The sequence below is a fragment of the Callospermophilus lateralis genome, chromosome 17 (genome assembly GCF_048772815.1).
Source record: "Callospermophilus lateralis isolate mCalLat2 chromosome 17, mCalLat2.hap1, whole genome shotgun sequence".
In the NCBI taxonomy this organism is placed as follows: domain Eukaryota; kingdom Metazoa; phylum Chordata; class Mammalia; order Rodentia; family Sciuridae; genus Callospermophilus; species Callospermophilus lateralis.
In genome coordinates, this window is record NC_135321.1 from 10,019,399 (window position 1) to 10,041,647 (window position 22,249).

Sequence of the window (22,249 nt, forward strand, 5' to 3'; positions counted from 1 at the left end):
TACATGACTTGGTTTTTACTCATGACTTGATGATTGCTTTAAGGGAATAGTTTGAATTTTTCTGAAATGGCTAGAAGGACAAAAAGCTGTAACCTGTATTTAGTAATTATGTGAGAAAATGTTATTTCTTAAATGACAAATTTTGTTTTGTTTCTATGCTTTAGGGATACAAAAGATATTTAAGAGAAAAAAAGACGATAAAGAAGCACAGGATTTTTGTGGGCTACACACTCTGTCCTTGGAAGAGTGACACTGGTACCCAAGGAGACATTGCAATGCACCTTTGCTGGCTGCTGCCTTGTGTGCTGGGGATCCCCTGCCTCTGGCCTGGCCTTTCAGTGGTAGGAGACTCTAGCAGAGAGATGGCTGAAAAACGGGCAGACTCTCATTGGAGAGTGAAGCGAGGATGGGTGTGGAACCAATTCTTTGTACCAGAGGAAATGAATGCTAGTCATCACATTGGACGGGTACTTATTTTCTGAAAGTCTTCCAGTTCACTGTTTTGGTGTTTGCTGAGTTCTGCATTTTTCTTAGCGGAACCACTAGAAAACCTCAAACATGAACATTACTAATTATTTAGAATTTTCAAGCACCTGAACATCACTAAAAACTTGAGTTCTGGGTTCAAATTTCACTCTAGTCTCCTACATGTAAAGGCTACTCATTGATCAAAAGCTGGAAATTCAGTGGTGCAATTTTTGTTAATAAATCAAAGCAGACTCAGTGAGTCAAATATCATCTACCAACATTTTTTTTTGCCTGATTTTTCTGTTATGCTAAATAGCTATTGATTTATCCCTCATTCATTTTTAATGAAGCAGTTTAATACTATATCCTTTTGCAGCCAAGGAGTGTCAGAAGCCCACACACTTCATTTGATTAGTGAAGTTGAAGTGCAAAGAATAGTTATTTTCACCTTCTTAGAAGAATATATTTTAAGAAAATGTCCTTAATGAGACAGAAAACCTCCAATTTATGTTTTTGGTTTTGATTATTATTTGGTTTTCTTTAAACACAGATAATTACAATATCATGTCCTTTTCCATAAGGTTCTTTCTGTAGATGAATGAACTGAAATAAGTTTAACCGCTAATTAACTGGCACTAAAATTTAATTGGGCCCAAAGGGTAAAGCACTCAAAATTCATTAACTGTCTTCTAGCCCATTCAGGGGAGCCTCATCATTAGTGTGGTATCTGGATTCCATCGAAGTACCTCTATCCTATCAGCCACAGGCACAGGAGTACCTTCAACCAAAGACTTAGAATAGGATCTTAGGCAAACAGGCTTCAGAACACTCCTGTGTGTCTGTGTTTGTCTCCCACAGGGTCCTCCTTACCCTTTTAATTCTCCACAATGTCTGCAGGTAAATCACGTGCCCTGTGGCACAAATAGGGTCCATCTTAAGGGGCTGCTAATGAACTGAGTCTATCTGGCTCCATTTAGAGTGATCTCCAGAATGACTTATACTCTTCTGACACCGAAGAGGGTGACAGGCAAATCCCGTTCAGTGTACTTAAGTGTACCAATGTGACAGGAACAAAGACTATCTCCTTGGCTGTCACATTTCCTACTCCATTTCTGCCACCTACACCAGCCTCTTGTTTCCTCATCTCACAGAATGATTGGCTTTGCCTGTTCTTTTCTTTCTATAACAAACATCCATGAAAATACTTGTTTTTCCTCTAAACAACCTCATGACTCACATTACACAGAGATAACTGGTTTGGAAGAAACTTTGGGGAATGTTTAGGTGTTTGCAACTGAAGAGCTGCTGGTAAGATGTGTCCCACATAACTGCCTTTTGATACATTCATTAAAAAAATAAAAATTGGAAAGGCAGTTATGTAAAAAAAACATAAAGTGACATTGTTTGGTCAAATACTTAACAGCTGCTTAACTGAGAAAATATTTTAAAATAAAAATATAGTAAATTTCAAAATATGTACCATAGTGCATGAGATCAAAATGAGTTTAACACATGCATTTTGTGACATTTAGAGGCAATTGTTCGGTAAAACAGTTTTGGTGATTTACCACTTAAAATTGTTCTTTATGGGCAGGCATGGTAGCACTGGCCTGTAATCCCAGTACTCCAGAGGCTGAGACAGGAGGATATTGAGTTCAAAGCAAGCCTTAATAACAGTGAGGCACTAAGCAACTCAGTGAGACCCTGTCTCTAAATAAAATACAAAATAAGACTGGGGATGTGGCTCAGTGATTGAGTGCCGCTATGTTCAATCCCCAGTACCAAAATAAAAAAAAAGAAAAAATAGAAAAGAAAAGAAAAAAAAATGTGTCTTTAAAAACGTTGACCTCCTTGGTTTTGAAATTCATAATTTAAATAAACTCGGTATACTCCTATTCTTTACTGAATTTAATTTACCTTCATTCAATATTGAACAAATTTTAAAACTACATTGAAGTGATATCATTTTAAAAACATGGTCTATTCATTGCTCATTTTACATATTCATTAGAAAATATATTAATTATTCTTAATTTCATAACCTCATGACATAGAAAATCTCTTCTCTTTATAAATAATTAAGGACTATCAAACTAAAAAAGCTATAACCATAACATCAAGTTGGATGTTAGTTTTCCCAAATCTGTTTCTTCAAGTATGTAGCAATGATAATACAGATTAAAACCACAACAATAAGAGCAACAACAACAACAATACTATATTATTGTTATTTGGGGTATGTTTAGAATTTCTCCACAATAGCATAGAAAAGTTATGAGTTAGTGAGGAATAATAACTTTTAACTGCAGCCATCAGACAAGTTGTAATTGGTTTAGGATGGCATTTCATGGTTATCTTTGTATTTTCATAGGAAGTCTTCCTTTGAAGAAGAGTATATTCATGAATGGTGAATCAAGAAAACACACATTTGTAATAACAAAGGCATCATTTACATACAAAAGGAGAATTATTTATGTAGATTTAATTATGATAAACCAGACAGCCAATTTAACCACATCAATATCAAAATGACATCTTTTGACATATAAATTTTAAAATCTAAATAACTCATCAAAACTGTGAATGAGCAATTTTTCACAAAATAAAAAAAATAAGCACAAGAAGAAAAGTGTATGTTTAAAAATCAAGTAAAATGTGTTAGAAAGAATGGGCATTTTCTAGCTTAAAATCAAAGATTTAAAAGCCTGTTACGTAATTATCATCACCAGTGAATCTTGGAATCCACAGTCCTATGCCAAATCATAAAACTTCCCAGAAACCTGAGACTCTGGGTAATTTTTTAAAATTTTCTGTCTTTGCTTCTGCGTAGAAAAGATTGAGTTCATCAGTATTATGTAACTTGTAATGTTATAATTATTTGTGATCATAGATATAAGTAAAATTTTCTCTAGGTTCCAACCAAATATAAATATTCGAGGCTTTGGTTTTAGTGACCAAGGATGTAACCATAGAACAAACATGGACCAACTATGTTGTGAATAATTTATGAAAGAGGCTTTGTTTTTCAGTAATAATATATTACTAGGATTGTCTATATAGAAGAATCAAATTTCTGTATCTTTATATTAAAAAAAAATTAACTCTCTTTCTGATGGTCGATCTTAAATTTGAAATTAATGTGTGAATTAAAATAATATCGGAATTAAATAGAATTATTAACTCAAGGAATGATTAGCACAAAAGAAAATGAACTCTTAAAATGGATTTTTCATTTTGAGCATATCTGGAAACTCAGTTGTACCTGCTTGTACTTACAGCTAAGATCTGACTTAGACAATGGAAACAACTCTTTTCAATACAAGCTTTGGGGAGATGGAGCTGGAAGTCTTTTCACCATTGACAACAGAACAGGTGACCTATATGCCATTCAGAAGCTCGATAGAGAGGAACGGTCCCTCTACACTCTGAGAGCCCAGGTAATAGACACCACCACTGGAAGGGCTGTGGAGCCTGAGTCTGAGTTTGTCATCAGAGTTTCGGATATCAATGACAATGAACCAAAATTCCTAGATGAACCTTATGAGGCCATTGTCCCAGAGATGTCTCCAGAAGGTATTGCATATTAATTTACATCAAAGATATTTTAACAATGACAACAAATTTTAAATTTTTGAGCATATGTTTTGGAAGTGGATTAACTAAGTATTACATTAATACTTCCTTCTATGGACATGTTTAAGTGAGATTTTTTTAAAAACTAGTCTATGTTAAAAATTAAAAAAAATGGTACTGTGCATTAATAAATTACCTGTGTTATTAAATTTGTCTCATTCTGGAAAGCAGTAAAATGTTCAAACATGTTTATTTGAGCAATTAATAAAATTCTGCAGGATATGTATGTAGAATAAAGAAAGTCAATTTATAAAACAAGAGCTACTATTGACATCAAAACCAAGGAATGTAAAGACTAAAAATGAAGCAAAGTGGTAGAAAACCCCTGTGCAACTATTTCAAGTTTCTTTTAAAGTCCAATGCTATTGTTAATAATGATTTAAATATGAAATATAAAGAACAGGGTGATTTCCGTAAGATATAGGAATTTATTGCCTTGAAAACTGGAAATATTTTTCTAGTAGGGGAAAAGCTATGTTTATGCAAAGATTTTCCCTTAATTCAATCAGTGAAAATACTTTAAAAGCACAATAAATAGTATAATTTAATTCAAAAATTTACTTAACTTTGACAAATATGTTTCCATAATGATCATTTTAAATGATGCTAACATGTTTTAAAACTGCTTTACCTAAATATGTGATTCATTATCCAATGATTCCAAAAATATATATTCTTTCATATAGTTTTCTGATTTCTTATATTTTAATATTCTAGGTAGAAATTCAAAGATATCTTTCTACATCCTTTAGAATATAAGTATTTTAACTAGTGTGTAAACGAATCAAGCTGTGAAATATGTATCCAAATTATTATTAGATATTAAAAATTATTTTCAATCCTTCAATTTTGTTTGCTAAGCAAAGGAATAGTTCCTTGCCTTCTCTTCCTCTCTGCCCTGCTTGGCTCCTCTTCGCCTCCTCATTCCTCTCATCCTTCTCCTTCTTCTTCCTTCATCTTCTAACTTGTCCTTCTTTCTCATCAAGCATATCTTACATATTCATGTACTAGGAGCTTTTCTGTAAAACTGAGAATAGAATTGGAAAGAACACACAGAAATTAATTTCTAACATGGATTATATTTTAATTCCGTACACAAACAAGAAATAACTAATTTTAAGCAAGATTATAATTGACAAGATGTGTTATGAAAATGTAAAGTGTAAATGATTGATGATGATGAATTGCATGGAGAAATAGGGGACACTTTAAAAGGTGGGTTTTAAAGTTTGTGATGCAAAAAGGCCAGCCACACCTTATCCCAGGATGATTTCCATAGCAGAGTGATGAAGACGGTAGCAGTGTGTGAGTCATTGACATATGGCAATGATGTAGGTCATAACTGAGATCCTTTTAGCAGAGAATGCAGCAGCTAGGGAATTCAAAAACACCCAGTCTGACTCCACTGCTATGCAAAATGGGGTTGGCTGGCAAATTAGAAAGAGCAGATTTTGCTGGTGATGTAGGAAGAAGAGAAAGACATGAAGTATTTTAAAAAGCAGGTGTTGTTCAGAGTCGAATGGTGCACTTACAAGGGGATTATTTTTAATACATTACAGTTTTGATAACATGGTATAACTGCAGTCTAACTGTGGCTTCCAAGAGACTCCCAAATCATGGTTTAGTGCAGGCACTATCTAACTGCCATACTCATCTTGTGCACTCCTGTTTGAGGTCCACGCACAAATCTTCTAGTCAATTTGCATAGATCATGACATCTTATGAAAGTTCCAGTCAGGATTCAGGCTGCATATGGAGTCATAGTAACACCACTGAGCACTTTTTTATACCTCCCTGGAGGCCAAGTCCAACAAAGTGTGCAACATCAAGGTGTCCATTACAAACATAGGGAGATATTCCTATTGCTCTGTTAACCTTCTCATCAGCGCCCTCTGAAGCATTTATGCACTTTATTGACATTGATTAGGAGTAAAGAAACCAAATAATATAGTTATACAGGCTTATCTTAATGTTTAATCAATAATAAAATGAATTATTTTACTAAATAGAGCATTAATTTTTCAATTTATTTTCATATTCACTGCCAAGTGATGGGTTATTGTTTCCAAATTCCATGTTGCCATTGTTTCCAAATTCAGTATCCAACTATTTCAGCCTTTAAAAACTAACCAGTGTGATTTTTTTTTTCTTAAATATATTGGTTTGTGTTAGAGTCAACCACTAATTATTAGATTTTGAGTCTGCGCTTTGAATTTAGAATTTGGTTAGAATTACTGAAAGAAATCTACATTTGAATGTCATGAGAAGAGAAAACCCAAATCATTACAAATTTTTCTCTATTAAAATTAATTAATTATTTTTGATTGACAATATTCATCCATATTTATGAGTACCATAGTATATTCATTATACATTTGCCTATTAAACATACATTTCTTTACATATAATGTTGGGGTTTGGCTGATTGTGTTTATATTTGAAATGCACTTACTTTCAAACTTCAATTGTCAAGTGGAATGGATATAAAACATTATATTTTCCCACTTGTTACTCTGGATGGCAAAAGTCATTGTCTTCCTTCCATGTGAAAATATAATACCAGGAGACATGGGGTGCCTCATGTTTGGAATGATCAAATAATTGAATGAATGGATATATTTGTGGTCAAAGTGCTACATAAGTGACTGGACAGGTTTGATAGCTGATACTGGTGGCTATGAAATGCAGGAAGACACTACTGGTCTGGATGGAGGCATATAACACCCCAAGAGCTGGAGGCAAATTGTAAATGCTGAGTCATCATTTGGAAAGTTTTTAGTGCAAAAGCTACATATTCCTTTTTATGTCCTTTTAATGGTACCATAGTAATTGTCTAACAAACAGATAATCCGTCCTTTCAATGATGTCTATTAGCTTTTACATAAAACATTAGCATGTCATCAAAGGAAAGGGCATTTAAAAATAGATTTTGTATGCTGCTTAATGAGCAATTAAACCTCCTTTGACAGGTTCTGCCAATATAACCCAACCTACCTAGAAGTATTTGTTTTAAACACTGAACTCTTGCCTTGAAGGATTTTAAAATGCAGACTCAAGTGATTTATTTTCTGCAGATCACTACAACATCCTGCTAAAAGTGAATCATGCTTTAATAATTTAGGCCACATTATGTGTAAAACAATGATAATAAATAAATATTTAGACTTCACATGCCTCAAATGCTAATTAGTGTTGAAATTATTTATCATATATGTGTATGTATGTATACCTAAAAATTTTTGTCATATATGTATATGTATGTATACACAAAAGAAAATTTAAAGCCTGAATACTTTAAAGTTTGGTTTTATATTTTTTTTTCCTGCTATAGATAGCTAGAATAAATTACTAGTTAATGTCCTCTATTTCCGTGCTTTGGAGCACTATCAAATAAATATTATCCACCCAATTTTTCATGAAACATCAATTTCAACATTAGCAAGAGTCCAACATTTTTGGTCTTTATGAATGCATTTTACTTATTATCAAAGTCAGGATGTTTTTGAAAGTGAAATGTCTTATGAGAAAAACTTTATTTTTTTAAAGATAATAAAGATTATTATAACCTTTCAGATTTGAAATGTGAATAAAGTGGGTTATACTGAATTCTATGATTATTAAGGAAATATTTAAATTCACATGATTCATATTTTTGGAATGGCACATATAAAATTCACCTTTCTAATTTTATCATCAATATGGCACAAGTATATCATAATAAGTGGCGATAAGAAAAACATTTGAATTCAATTAATGTAAAATGCATGTAAATTTAATTTCAATTCCTTCTCAGGAAAAAAAAAATGTTATTTCTTGAAATTTACCACATTTGAAAATTAGATTTTAAGAATCTTATGCTTTCAGACACATGAGCAGAAAATAAATTAGACTTGGATAAATTGTTTTTCCTATTCTTTCTAAATGTTTTGCTTTCTTACACAGTCTAATTTGTTTGACTTGAATTATACTATCTCAGATTATAAAAAGTTGAGTTGTCAAAAATGAAACACAAAAATAATAACAATGACCTAGTTTCCAGATAGTTATGGACAGAAAAACAGAAATAATTGAGGAATACTTTGCACAGTTAAGGTGACAAGTAGGAAAATACTGTCTCTTTTCAGAATTTCATTTGGAGGTTCTAGGTTGTAAAGTAATTGCTTCTCAAATATAAATCCACTGAGGATAGGTCAGTCAGGACTTGTGAATAAATAATAGTCTTCACACTGATAAAATCAGGTCTCCATTGAAAAGTGGAAACATGAGAACCAACAAAACTAATATTTTCATCCTGAATTTGATCACTAAATTCTCTAATTCACCTTACATCTCTTTGATTATTACTAAAATCACAGACTTAGAGTACAGGTAAAAATCTTTCTTTAATCTATGCTGCTTTATACAAATAAACATCTCAAAAAATTTATCTGAGATTAATTCAAGTGTACTCATATTAAAACTGCAAGTTAAAATAGCTTTCCTATTGGAAAATTTATATTTTCATTCTAAAAGAAGTCTATTAACCTTTATAACACAGAATTTCACATCAAAATATTACATACTAAAATAAATTAGTTATTTTGAAATATGCAGTATGAATTCAGCAAATAGTAAAATAAAAAACTATAGCACATGTGTTTAATTTAGGATTCTGTATTAAATGCAAGCTTTAATTATGAAATGCTATTGCCACAGGTTGCTGACTTCCTTATTACGCATGATAGCAAATTACTCTCATGTAAAAAAATTACCTCTCCTTTATGCTTTTGTGTTTGGATTCCTCCCATAATCACCAGAGATTAAAGCAACCCATGTGATATGTGACAATACCATTCAATAAAGCTTTCTTGTAATGTTAAAGTTAGCATTTGTATGAGACTTGTTCAATCTTCTGTGAAACTCTGGGTTGATAATAAAATGCACATAATCAGCAGTGACAGAGCTACACTTGCCTTGTACAAGATTGTTCTCAGTAATGGCAGAATAAGTCTCATATGTTGAAAAGTTCTGTTACTGATGCTATCAAGAATGTTTTCAATCTTCAAAAATATTTATGTAGCTTTATATGTTAGTATTTATTAATATTGCCACAAAAATGTAATTTAAGTGCAACTCCACATGCTTAATGATTATTAGTATGTGTGTATACTGTTATCATAATTGTCTGTATCAGAACTAATTGGTAAAGGCAATTTCCAAAGACTTCTAAAAGCCATGCCTTTTAATCGAAGCACACAGTGCAGGTTGATAACCTGTGTCACCTACTTAACAATAAGTTTCTACAAACAGACTGCCTGTTCGAATAGGTATAGCCAAATATCAAGCTCAACTTAAATTCACAAGGACTTTTTATGACAGATAGTTATAATGATTCAGAAGCTAGCTACAAAGACATAACCAATATTTTTAATTTCAGTTGTAAAAAAAGTGTCTCTGAAGAGTAATACAGCCAACTGATACTAGTAATCATTGTAAAAATGGAAACCAAAATTATTATACAATTATATTTTATGTTTATTATTGGAACAAGTAAGATAATTGATAAGTTAGTCTTATCGCAATGTGATTCTGAGACCACAGTCATCTAATTATACTTTTCTAATGAAACAGGTTAGATACACATTGATTTAAGATAATCTTTGGGCTGGTAGAGTCCAGTCATTTAGCTCTCCTTATTTCCTAAAAGCTCAGGGATCTCTGACCAAACAATACTGACTCCACTGAGGGATGCACACTGACCTTTAGACTCCTTGATAACCAAGTAAAGGTTTTTCTACTCTCTGTTTATTCCTCCTGATGAGATTCAAGGATCTGGCCAATTTCAATTTTTAAGTTTTCATCAACTATACAAATACGATCGGAGGATGATGTCCTAAAGTAGAACAACAGGAATTACAGATGAAGTAAGGACAAAGCTATTTAATGTACACATATCTATCCTGGTTTTTTTATGCCCAGGATCATCTAAATTCATTAATTTAATATGTTCCTGTAAACCATTATACATATAGCTTATGCTTAATTTTCTGGTACAATACTTTTGCCTTTAAACTTTATTACAATTGTTGTAGTTTTACTTATTCTTTTTCTATATCTATCATCCCTCATTTCCTCATAAATACTTAGTAGTAACATTTTAGTGCAGTAGAATGTTTAAAAATAACTGTGATAGGAGGCATCACTTTTTAAAATTATTTCAGAAGCAATGTGCTAGCACTTTCCAATTAAATATGACTCAGTCCAAGTTTAAAAAATGTTCACGTTCAGATTTATATAGTACCTTTTATTTCCAATTTTCTAAAGTTTTATTACAAATAAAAGTCACAATTTTTCAGATGACTTTATGTTTCTATTGTAATATTTTACATGTTCCTTCTTTATTTTATTAATTCTAAAATGTACATTGATTGCTTTTCTACTGGTAAAACAACCATGTGTTTAATGATCCGATTTCATTAAACTTTTATATTCTCTATTGAATTATCACTTCATTTGTGTGGAATAATAGTTGTAAATTTTTTTAGAATCCTAATTGGGATCCCTTTCAACAGTTATCTAGATTAATTTTCTAAGGATTCACACAGATTCTATAATGTATATGAAATACAAATGTATGGATATAAATACTCTTCAGTATGGCATAGCAATATCAGAATATAAATGTACCTACACATGAAATGTGTTAATATGTATTGTCATCAAAAAATACTATTTTTGTGAAGGTCATGTAAATATCTCATAACATGAGATATTTAGTTGTCATTTGAATTAAAAAAATCACAATGCAATTTTGTATAGAAACAATATTTTTTAAACAATTTCAAAAGTAGGTATACATGAGCATGTAAAAGCAATGGTTCTTGTGTAGAACAGTTCCTGAAATATTTTACAGAACAATTACAATTCATAGTGATGATTGTTAGGGAACAGATGATCAGGATATGGAGCCACATTTCTTATAAACCTACTGGCAGAGGTTTTAGTTGGAAACAATGATCCCAACATAAAAAGAAGTAGTTATAGAAGCCCAGAAACCTTGGGGTACATGATTAAAGCATTGTGGAGGTCTTCAAGACTCAAGCTTGAAGCATCTCTAATATTACTGACCAAGAAAGGAAGGATGTCATGCATTCTTATAGAAATTAGTGTTGAAATTAATCATTTATTTGTCTCATCCACATCTAAGATATAAGATTAAGAGAATCTTTGATCTGGTAGAGTCCAGTTAATAGAACTAATACAAACAAACATCTAACTAGCTTAATTAATGTGCATGTAACTGATAATATGAGAAAGAAGAGATCAGGAGACCATGGATATTTTATATTGAAAGACATGTTGTTAGTCTTCTAGTGATTGTTCTCATTCTCATGTGGACTGAACAACGGATTCCTAACTATATGCAAAATAGGAATGTATAAAATGTTATCAAGTGATTTTATATTTCTGAAATCTTTTGATGTTTATGTATTATTGATGGCCTTTTTTATTTTTGTTGGTGCTTTATAATTATAGATAATAGTGAATTTCATTATGCCCTATTCACACATGCATCTCATTCCCCCATATCTTCCCTTTTCTTCTCCTCTTCTATCACCAAGATATGCTTGTTTCTACTCTGTTTATCTCTCTTATAGCATTATTATCATTGTTATTATTATTTTTAAATTAGTGCCTTATAACTGTATATTTAAGTGGGATTTATTATGGTATATTCATAATTCATATAAGAAAATTTGGTAGATTTAATTCCTCAGTACTTCCCTATACTTTCCCCTCCTCCCTCCCTCTCAATCTCCTTCCTCAACTTTTTGGTCTTTCTTCTAATTTCATGAGATCCCTCTGTTTTATTTCTTCTCTCTCTCTCTCTCTCTTTCTCTCTCTCTCTCTCTCAACAGTACACTAGGTTTTCCATTTTGTAGAGAGCAATGGAATGACATATTGAGATGCTCAAGAGGTAAGTTTCAGTTAGAAGTAAAGGAAGCTTCAACTTAAAATGAGATATTAAAGAGCAGGGCTGGGAAACAGGATCTAACTCCTTAACTCAATGGATGTGTACTTAGAAGGGTAAATGAAACAATCAGTCTAGCTGATTTGACACAGATTGGTTAAAGTAATGCTCCTTCTGAACCACTGTATTTGAATAAATCATCAAAATTATTGTATAGACATGTCTTAAAATATATGAAATTAACAAGTGTCTACACATTAAGTGGTTGGAATAATTAAGTATTGGAAGGGGTAGGTAAATTTTTCTTTTCCTGTATTTTATTATTCTAGTTTTATTTCAACCTGGTGAAAGTGTTGCCTAATTAAAGTTATGCTAATAAGAAGGGATTATTTGGTAAAATATGCTATTTGATACTAAAATAAATGTTAATAAGTAACATTAAAAGAACTAATACAAATAGTGACAAATGCATAGTACTGAGGTCCACTCCCAGTTTGAAGTATAGAAGCAATTCCTATTAGAGTGTCCCAGTTTATACAATGGGATTGTGATAGAAATTTCTTTTCTTTTTTTTTTTTTTTTCTGCTACTAGGAATTGAACCCAGGGGTGTTTTTCCTCTAACCACATCCTAGCCCTTTTTGTTTTATTTTTCATTTTGAGACAAGGTTTCATTCAGTTGCTTAGAGCCTCTCAAATGTTCTGAGGCTGGCCTTGAATTTGTGATCCTCATATCTCAGCCTCCCTAGTGCCTGGGATTACAGGCACAAGCCATGGTCCAGGGTTAGTGATGGGGAAATTCATGATACTAGTTCTAAAGAAAATCACAGAGCTTATTGAATTTTGTACCATCGTAAGATCATTCTTTTTGAAAGTGTATATTGTGTTTCAACAAATGTAGATTTTGATGAAATTGGTAATGCTCAATTTCATTTGCATAGATATGATTTCAAAGCTCAATATTTTATGCAAATATTTTTGCACTTGAGCATTTATAGTAAATGTACAAATAATTATTTCACATGGTTGTATTGATTAATACTGAAGTTAGAAATCTAAGGCTTACTTTATTAATATCAACTAGATTTTGTTTTGCTTTTCTTATTATTTCTCAAAGCAAATAGGTACAGAGGAAAGAAATGAAACAGGCCTAATCATTATTCTTAGCCTCCACTGATATTATTTCAAGCTCATTTCAATAATCTTTACCAATATTTGTCAACATTCTGCAATTGTTTGAGGTACCGGCCACATTAAGATTTTTGATGTAAAGCATTTTCAAGTTTTTTAAAAAAAATTTCCAATAATAACACATCTTGGAAAGATTATGGATTATACATTATAGTAAACTGCTTAATATTTGATATGTTATGAATCTGCATCTGAAGTTCTGTAATGCATAGAAGAATCAGGGCTAGTTTATATAGGGTTATGTTCCTTGTCTGTAAAATAAAATTACTTTAATAATTCAGAGAAAGCAGGTAAACTAGGATCTTGTTTTATAGTATGATCTTCCTTGCTAATGAAAAGTGCTTTGCAGAATTGAACTCATATTTAATAAGATTGAAGTCTTAATTTCCTGTCAATATGTACTTTTCCTTCAGGAACATTTGTCATCCAGGTAACAGCAAGTGATGCTGATGATCCTACGAGTGGCAATAATGCACGTCTCCTGTACAGCTTACGACAAGGACAAGCCTATTTTTCTGTTGAACCCACAACAGGTATTTGTGATTTAAAAAAAAAAATGCATTTTGTTGATTTTGTTGGCTGGGGTTGTGGCTTAGCAGTAAAGTACTTGCCTAGCACGTGCAAGGCCCTGGGTTCAATCCTCAGCACCACATAAAAATAAATAAATAGAATAAAGATATTATGTTCTAAAAAATTAAATATTAAAAATTGCATTTTAACATGATTCTAAAGCAGGCAAATATCAGCTTAAAAACATGTTTTAACGTAGACCTGAATCTTCAATAAATAAATGGGTTGCAATTCCTAAACATTTAATTACATTTAGTCTTTAAGCTGTTTTTCTAAGGTTAGATGATTGGATTTTCCATATTCATATCACAAATGATTTATGTATGTGGTATAAAACATATGTAAGAATTCTTAAAATTAAATTAGGAAAAAAATAGACAAACCAATTGAAAAATATGGGGAGAAAATTTTACAAGCAATTTTTGTGATTTACAATCACAAAAAGTGATGTGGAAACAGGCTATAAACCTTAAAAACACTCAGCCTCATTAGTCATAGCAATCCCAATGACTGAGATTAAGTAAGGGTAGAAGACAGGATGAATTGGTTTGACAGAGTCACTTAAAAGTATTGTTTTTATATATTTCGTTTAGATGAATATTACATTTGATTCTTTTTCTCTCACGTTTCTCCAATTTTCCTTTATCAATTGAATGCCTTATAAAATCTATAGAACACATATTTTTTCTTTCTTTTTACACATTTCTATTGAATACATAATACATATACATATATAACACTGAACCATTTAACTGATATTAAATCTTGTATTCAAAACAAAGATTAAGAAGATACAGAGTTGGATGCAGTGACACATAAATCCCAGCCATGTGGGAGGCTGAGCAAGAGAACCAAAAGTTCAAGACCAGCCTGGGCAAAAAAGAAAAACCCTACCTCTAAAAATCAAAACAACAAAAAAGATACTTGTATGATTCTTCACCTAAGGAAATTATAATTGATAGAGATAAAAAAGAAGTTTATAATAAATTGCTAAAATATGTACCCAGTGCAAAAAGAAGTAAAATTATATGATTGTTATCAAGAGACAAATATTATTCTAGTTTGATTACATTAAAAAATTAAACAAAATTGATTTTTGTGTATTTCTAATGTATTCATTCATTTAGCAAATATTAAATATCTTAGCCAATCTCAAACTCCTTGACATCATTGTATTTGAATGAATCTGACTTCCTATGTTCTTATTTGTCTCATCGAGGGTCCATATATTTTATTTTTCAGGATACCCAGGAGAGACATTATTTTATTATAAGCAGTATATGCCTTAAAACATTAGGTTTTAATTCCTTCACACAATCTTGGCTCTTGAAGACTGACTAAGTACAAAGTGTTACATAGCATACAGGATTTTTAGAGGTTGATACTGTAGCATAACAATAACAAAAAGTAAACTTGAACATGGACTTTTCTCTCTTGGCACTTACAAATAGACAATAAGTGTGGTTATTCGTAAATACATACATTGAATTGGTGAATAACTCTAAAGTGAAACAAAGGATTCTGTTAGACAAAGAAAGAAAGCAAAACTTTAGTCTGCATGGTCAAGGTAGAGTATCTGAATCCAGAAGGCTGAAATGACCCCGTGGCCTAGTAGAAGAGAGATTGGAAGGCCATTGCATGGTATGGGGAATATATAACAGGGTTTCATAGCATGGCAGAGTTGAAACTCCTAGACCAACATGTAGTTTACTAATGATCTACCAGTGTTTTTAGCATTGACCACTCTAGACTGGAAGCAGTGTTAGTGTTAAAACCATTTTTATTATTGGTCTTCGAGGTTATGTCAGGCAGAAGCAGCAGATAATGAATGGTTTACCAGAGAGGCTGGGAATGTGTACATGTGCATATCAAATGCAAACATCTAAATAATGTAGACAGTGCAGTTTAGTGATTCAGCAGATAGAGAATGACTATATGGGGGATTGTTTAAGTATTTAACTAGGAAGATGGTATGATAAATAATGAAATGAAAACTGTAATTATTTTGTATTTTTAAAGGAGTCATAAGAATATCTTCCAAAACTGACAGAGAACTGCAAGATGAATACTGGGTAATTATTCAAGCCAAAGATATGATTGGTCAGCCTGGAGCACTGTCTGGAACAACAAGTGTACTAATTAAACTTTCAGATATTAATGACAATAAGCCAGTATTTAAGGAAAGTAAGTAGAAACATCTGTAATCATTATTATAGAAATGCAAGCATGTTGAATATAAACAGATGTTGGAGTTTGCGTTCTAAAAGCACTGTATCACCACAAGGATTACATAAAATGAAGGTGATGATTGTTCTAAGGTATAATTTTCATTACTGTGAGAAGTCAAATACAAATGAAGGAGTAGAATGTCAGTGTTCTGTTACTGCTGTAATAAGCTGTGACAAACTTCATGGCTTAAAACAAATTGATTATCTTGAAAAACTGTTGGTATGGGTTGTCACCAGGCTGTGATTAAGGTGTAGATGGGGCTCTCCCCCTTCCTGTAAACTCCAGGGGAGAGTCCACAACCTTGTTCACTTGAGTGTTGGCAGAAATTAGTTCTGTGTGTTTTAAGAAGGGAGTCCCTGATTCTTTGATGCCTGTTAGCTGGGGGACACTCAACTCCTGGATGCCTCCTTCTGGTTCTTGACATAGTCCACCTGTCTCAGAATCAGTCAGCCAACCCTATCAAGTACCTCTCACACTGACATCTCTCTGCCCAAACCTTTGGCCCCTTTTTCCACTTTTCAGAAGTTGTATGATTACGTTGGGCATGCTTGGATAAGTCACAATAAGCTCTCCATTGAAAAGCCAGTGGATTAGCAGCTTGAATTTCATCTGTAGCATTTATTCACTTTTGCGGCTGCATGTAGTAAACTTATGGAATCAGAGATATTAGGACATGGATACTTTTGTGAGATTATTCTTCTGCATACCCCAGATAATAATTTAAATGACTATTTTTATTGTTCAATTTTGTTGCAAGAATAAGACACTTTCTTTGATCGCTCAAATAATAAATGTAAGGTAGACTGTATGAAAATTCTTTTTTTAAGGAAATATCTTTTTGAGGAGACTCTGTTTTAGCTACACAAATACATTTACAAACATTTGCAGAAAGCATGAGCAACTGTCATAAGAAGAAATTATGATTAAACATAGAACAAAGAAGAAGCAAATAAAATTGTGTATGTGTGTGTTTGTATCTATTCACACATATTCAACCAGAGCATGATGTCCTAATTATTGACTGTTGAAAAATGAAACAAAACTGTTGATTGCTTCATCTTCTTCTTCTCTCCCCTTCTCCCTGACTTGCCCCGTGCCCCAATGTCCAGTTAAATCATATTTATGTTGATGGCTCAACAGAAGTCACTTTCACTCATTTCCTTCCAGTAGAATAATCAGTAAACCACAGCAAGTTAGCAACATTTAAATCTATTTTTACATATCAGGTTTCCCAATCATTAGTTGTATATGGGAGAATGGTTTGTTAGTGTGCATGTACACACTAAATGCACAGGTCTAAATCATGTAGATGCTGCTCAACTGAGCAAATTCTTGTCTGGATTAGGGTTCTCAAATCTTTTGACTTGTCAAGCAAAACATTTATGTATCAAAAAATGTTTTGGTCAACAATGAAGAATGGCAGTGGTTCCATAATAGTATCATGGATCTGAAAAATTCCTTTTTGACACAATTTGAATGCTCATTGTAACATCCTCCATGCTTTTTCTTTTTAATTTTTTATTGGTTAGGTTTTTGGTCTTTTCCTAGTCTTCAGACTTTCAGTCTCTATGTATTTTAATCTTTGATATATTTCTGGGATCAAGTCTTTGGACTTATTTTCCCAATACCCTTAATCCTTGATGCTATCAACCCTGTGGCTTTAAAGACTGCTGCTGGGCCTGACAACTTCCAAGTCTACATGTCCATTCTGAACTTTCTCTTGAACTCCACAGGTAGACATCAAACTTCCTACTCAGCATCTTCATTTGTACATGTTATACACATTTAAAACCTAACATTCTCCTTATTGAGCTCCTGATCTCATCTGCCTGCTATTCCTCTTTTCCTATGGATTTTCTTATCTCAATTATTAACAAATCCAGGATCCATATTGCGCAAGCTGAAATCTCATTTATTCAGTTCAAATGCCACTGGGTGTGAAGAATTAATGATCCAACTCAGATTGAACTGGGCCAAATCCAGTTCACTTTTAATTTCTACTCAGCTGAGTTGATGATCAATTCTGTACATTTGCTGATACCTTCTGATTTTTATTTTTCTGTGAGCAAAGACACATATACACACACTCAACTTTTTAAGAGGAGAAGATTCTGTTAAGGTTTAGAAGTCCTTTTTCCTTTCTCAAACCAAAAACTCAATCTTTTTGAAAGTATTGTTCATTTCTCACTTTCAAAACAATCTGGATGCTTCTCACCTGCTCCTTCCTGCCACATTGGATCATGCTGCTGTCTTCATCAGTCTCTGTTATTGCAATAAGCTCTCACCTAGCCTCTCAGGTTTCGCCATCTTCCTCCTTCAGTTTATTTCAACACAGCTGTCATGATCTTGCTAAGTACATGTCACATCTTATCAGTTCTATGCCTTCCCATCTCACAGATGAAAAGTCAGCACCCTTAGTATCAACTAATGGGTCCTAGCGTTCCTAAATGATCTGACACCATTCAATCCTGTTCAGGACCTCTGAGACCTCATCTATGTCACTCTACCCTTTGCTTTCTGGAAAATCAACTTCAGGCAATCAACATGGATTTTCATCTTCTCTGTCCTCAGATATTTCTTCCCCTATTTAAGTTCTTAACCAAGAGCCATATCAACAGTGAGTTCTTTCCACTTCATCAAAATTTAAAACCATCTACCACAACATAGCCCGGAGTACTTGGTAGTATCCAGTTTATTGTATGCTTCATTCCTGCTAATATGAGCAGAGGGAAGCATCATTCTATGTATTTTACCTTGTTGTATCCCAGTTACTAGAATAGGGACTTATTAAGAATTTATGCTGAAAAAAATTATTTTTGAATGTAAAATAAACTGCAAAGACTGAGTACTGATGGTAGAAAATGTTCTTTTGTTTTCTAATTTTAAAACCTGGTGGTTTAATATAAACTCAATAATATTTAATTCTGAAGCATCTGCTTTAAAGTGTATGTTAATGTCATTGTTTTCTCTTGATTAATTTTTGGGAACTTTAATTTGTACAATCAAATCAATTATTTTTAAAATTTTTTCCATAAGGAAAGAACTACAGTTAAATCATTACATTCTCTCTTAAAAATAAAAGAACAAAGAAAACAAAAAATAAAGAGTAATATATTCACAATTTATAAGTAACTATTCTCCTGCTTTAAAAAAAGTATAGTCTCAAAATGCAAGCTGTTAAGTAACTTGCTGTATATTTCTAAAGGAACCTAAAATTCCTTTAAATAATTCTATTATGTATGCTTTATTTTATTTTCAAGAAGTCTCATTCATTGAAATATAAACACCTAGGATTATTTCTTACACTTCAGAATAAATCACATATAATAATTTAAGAATGGGGGGGGGCTGGAGTTGTAACTCAGTGATAAAGTGCTTGCCTCACATTGTATTTAAATAAATGAAAGAAAGGTCCATAGACAACTAGATTTTTAAAAATAATAATTCATGTATGGCATAGTCTATTAGTTTTATGCATTTGTCTTCTGAAAAAAATTTAAAAATGAATTCAGTAATTTACAATTCCATCTATATTATTTAAATATATCTGATATCATTTTCATCTGACTAAATCAATCTAGTCATCTTCAGCTCCAAAATTGTTATTAAGTTATTAACTCTTTTGGGTCCATTTTTCTTTATTTTTTAAATATGGCTAATGTAATCAAAGCTCATAAACTCAAAACCAAATTATTATGTGTTCAGTCTCTCCCAACCTTAATCTACACTTACATTCATAAGTAACTTTAAATATCAAGAATTGTTCAAGTAAAAATGGAAAAAAAAAGTTATCAAATTTAATTTGCGATGGTCAAAATATGCAATTAAAAGTCAATCACAGAATTTAAGGTGTGTATATGAATGGGTATCTGGAGTTATATATACTGGTGATATCACTAAAATATATGAGATGATGATAGATACCCAGGTAAGGTATTAGGAAAAGTTCAGATTTTATAATAAAGGTAAAAAGTGTGTATATATTACACACACTCACACACATACCCAAACATGCATGCACTCTAAGAAAGAGAGAAAGAGACTGAAATTTAGAAAAGTAGCTAGAAGAATAACTAGGGATTTTTCTATACACCATACACAAAGAATACTATAATTGGGAGTTTGCTATGTTAAGTGTTTATCCTAAGAATCTGAAATTTTGTTTTTAAAGGTTTCTACCGCCTAACAGTCTCTGAATCTGCACCCATTGGAACATCTATTGGAAAAATTATGGCATATGATAGTGACATAGGAGAGAATGCAGAAATGGATTACAGCATTGAAGAGGATGATTCGAAAACATTTGACATTGTTACTGATAATGAGACTCAAGAAGGAATTGTTATATTAAAAAAGGTAAATATATTTTTAGATTATTTGCTTCTCAGAATATGCAAAACAAAAACAAAAAAACTTAATTATTTTGTGTATCTGGTTTGTTTTTTGCTTCATTAAGTAATTGAAATATGAACCCTTGATTTATGGTTTAAAGAGAAAATGAGTTTAGAAATGAAAGAGATTTTATAGAGCTTTTAGAGTTATATGTACATCTGTTATAAATAAGAAGGTTTTCAAATAAAGATTTTTTGAACAAAGATCCTAAATACCAGGAAAGTATTTGTCACCTCCACAAGACATGTATGCTTATAAAAATATAATTCTAATTCTAAATTAAAAGATAGTTACTTCAAACCACCTTATGATAAAGTTTGTGAAGAGATAAATTTCTGAAGCTTGTGTCATGATAATATAATAGTAATTCATTTACATAAAAAGTAAAATTTAACTGAAAAACAAATGCTATTTAATAAGCAATACATTTTTTTTTTCCTAAGTAATACCTTGGGTTCATGAAGCCATTTCTTCTGTGTACACTGCTTTTCTTTGTAGAAGGTGGATTTTGAGCACCAGAGCCACTACGGCATTAGAGCCAAAGTTAGGAACCGGCATGTGGACAAGGAGCTCCTGATCTACCACGCTGATGCCTCCACCACTTTCATTAAGGTCCGAGTGGAGGATGAAGATGAGCCTCCTGTTTTCCTCCTTCCAACTTACATATTTGAAATTTTGGAAGAAAATCCACATGGAGCTTTTGTAGGCACAGTATCTGCCATAGATCCAGATCAAAGGAAATCGCCCATCAGGTAAGTCAGTCTAAAATGTCAGCTTTACATTAGTATGAAAATAAAGTTTAACTCTAATGTAAGCAAGGACATAGCTCACCTATGTTTCTCTGCATGTTTTTTTTAAATGAATTGGTACCAATTTAATTGAATTAGTTAACAGAGGGATCCTTAATGTTGCTTAAGATACAGTAAAATAAGAGATGACAAATATATGCAAGAAATAGGTAATCACCAACAAAAATTCAGTGCAGTTGATGCACTCTTAATCAGAGTGGTAGGGTGAGGGAAATGAAACCCTTTTCTGTACCAAATCAGAGAAAAATTACTTCTCATTGGTATGTGGTTCATTTAAATACTGCTTAATTGAAATGCCATGCAAAAAATGAAGACGTAAACAGGAGCAAGTGACATAAATACAATGGTTTAGAAGTAAATTTTCATGGTACAATCAGATACAACATGCTTGTTATATATTAAAATAGTCTCCTTTTAGTTATTATGTTGTGAATTTCTTTTTCTTTTATTCAAAGTATGAGTTATAGTCTAATTGGATAAGAAAATAAACAATTTGTGTGTATTTCTTCTTACCTTCTCACCTAATTTCCACATAGAAGAGTTTTCTCAAAATAGAAGAATACAAGATTATTTTAAAGTTTTACGTACACTTATCAGAAGCCCCAGAAATCCTCCTCTCAGGCACTGGTTCAGGAATAATGACAGTGCAATGTTCCGAGTTTAATTATGTCTTCAAAAGATGATGTTGAGTCCAACAAACTACATCAGAATGTAGCCTGAATGGGTGAGACTGGTTGAAGTCGAAGTGATGAGTAGTTAGGAGAAGGTCACAGAGCAGGAGTGTGGGCCTTGAATCCAATAGGGCTGATGTCCTGATAGGAAGACTTAGGCACAAGGATGGGTGACAGACAAGTGACAATGGAAGCAGAAATGGGGGAAACAGATGACCAGGGAAGCAGAGATTGAGGGAGGGTATCTACAAGTTTAGGAGGTGAGGGTGGCCAGAGCACACCGGCAGCATCTGGCAAGGAATGATTCCTTGATGCACTTGATTTTTGGACTCTGAGT

At 32.4% G+C, this 22,249-nt stretch overlaps 1 protein-coding gene across 2 annotated transcripts in view; it reads left to right on the plus strand.

Moving 5' to 3' along the window:
* The window catches only part of Cdh19 (cadherin 19), a 60,830-nt gene that overhangs the window by 14,639 nt on the left and 23,942 nt on the right, over positions 1–22,249 (plus strand). For both annotated transcript variants that reach the window (XM_076836860.2, XM_076836861.2), the window contains exons 2-7: positions 165–467; positions 3,747–4,041; positions 13,655–13,774; positions 15,831–15,995; positions 20,212–20,396; positions 20,931–21,184. In XM_076836860.2, the coding sequence (XP_076692975.2) occupies positions 276–467; positions 3,747–4,041; positions 13,655–13,774; positions 15,831–15,995; positions 20,212–20,396; positions 20,931–21,184 (1,211 nt within the window). In that variant the 5' untranslated portion in view covers positions 165–275. The remainder of the gene's footprint in view (positions 1–164; positions 468–3,746; positions 4,042–13,654; positions 13,775–15,830; positions 15,996–20,211; positions 20,397–20,930; positions 21,185–22,249) is intronic.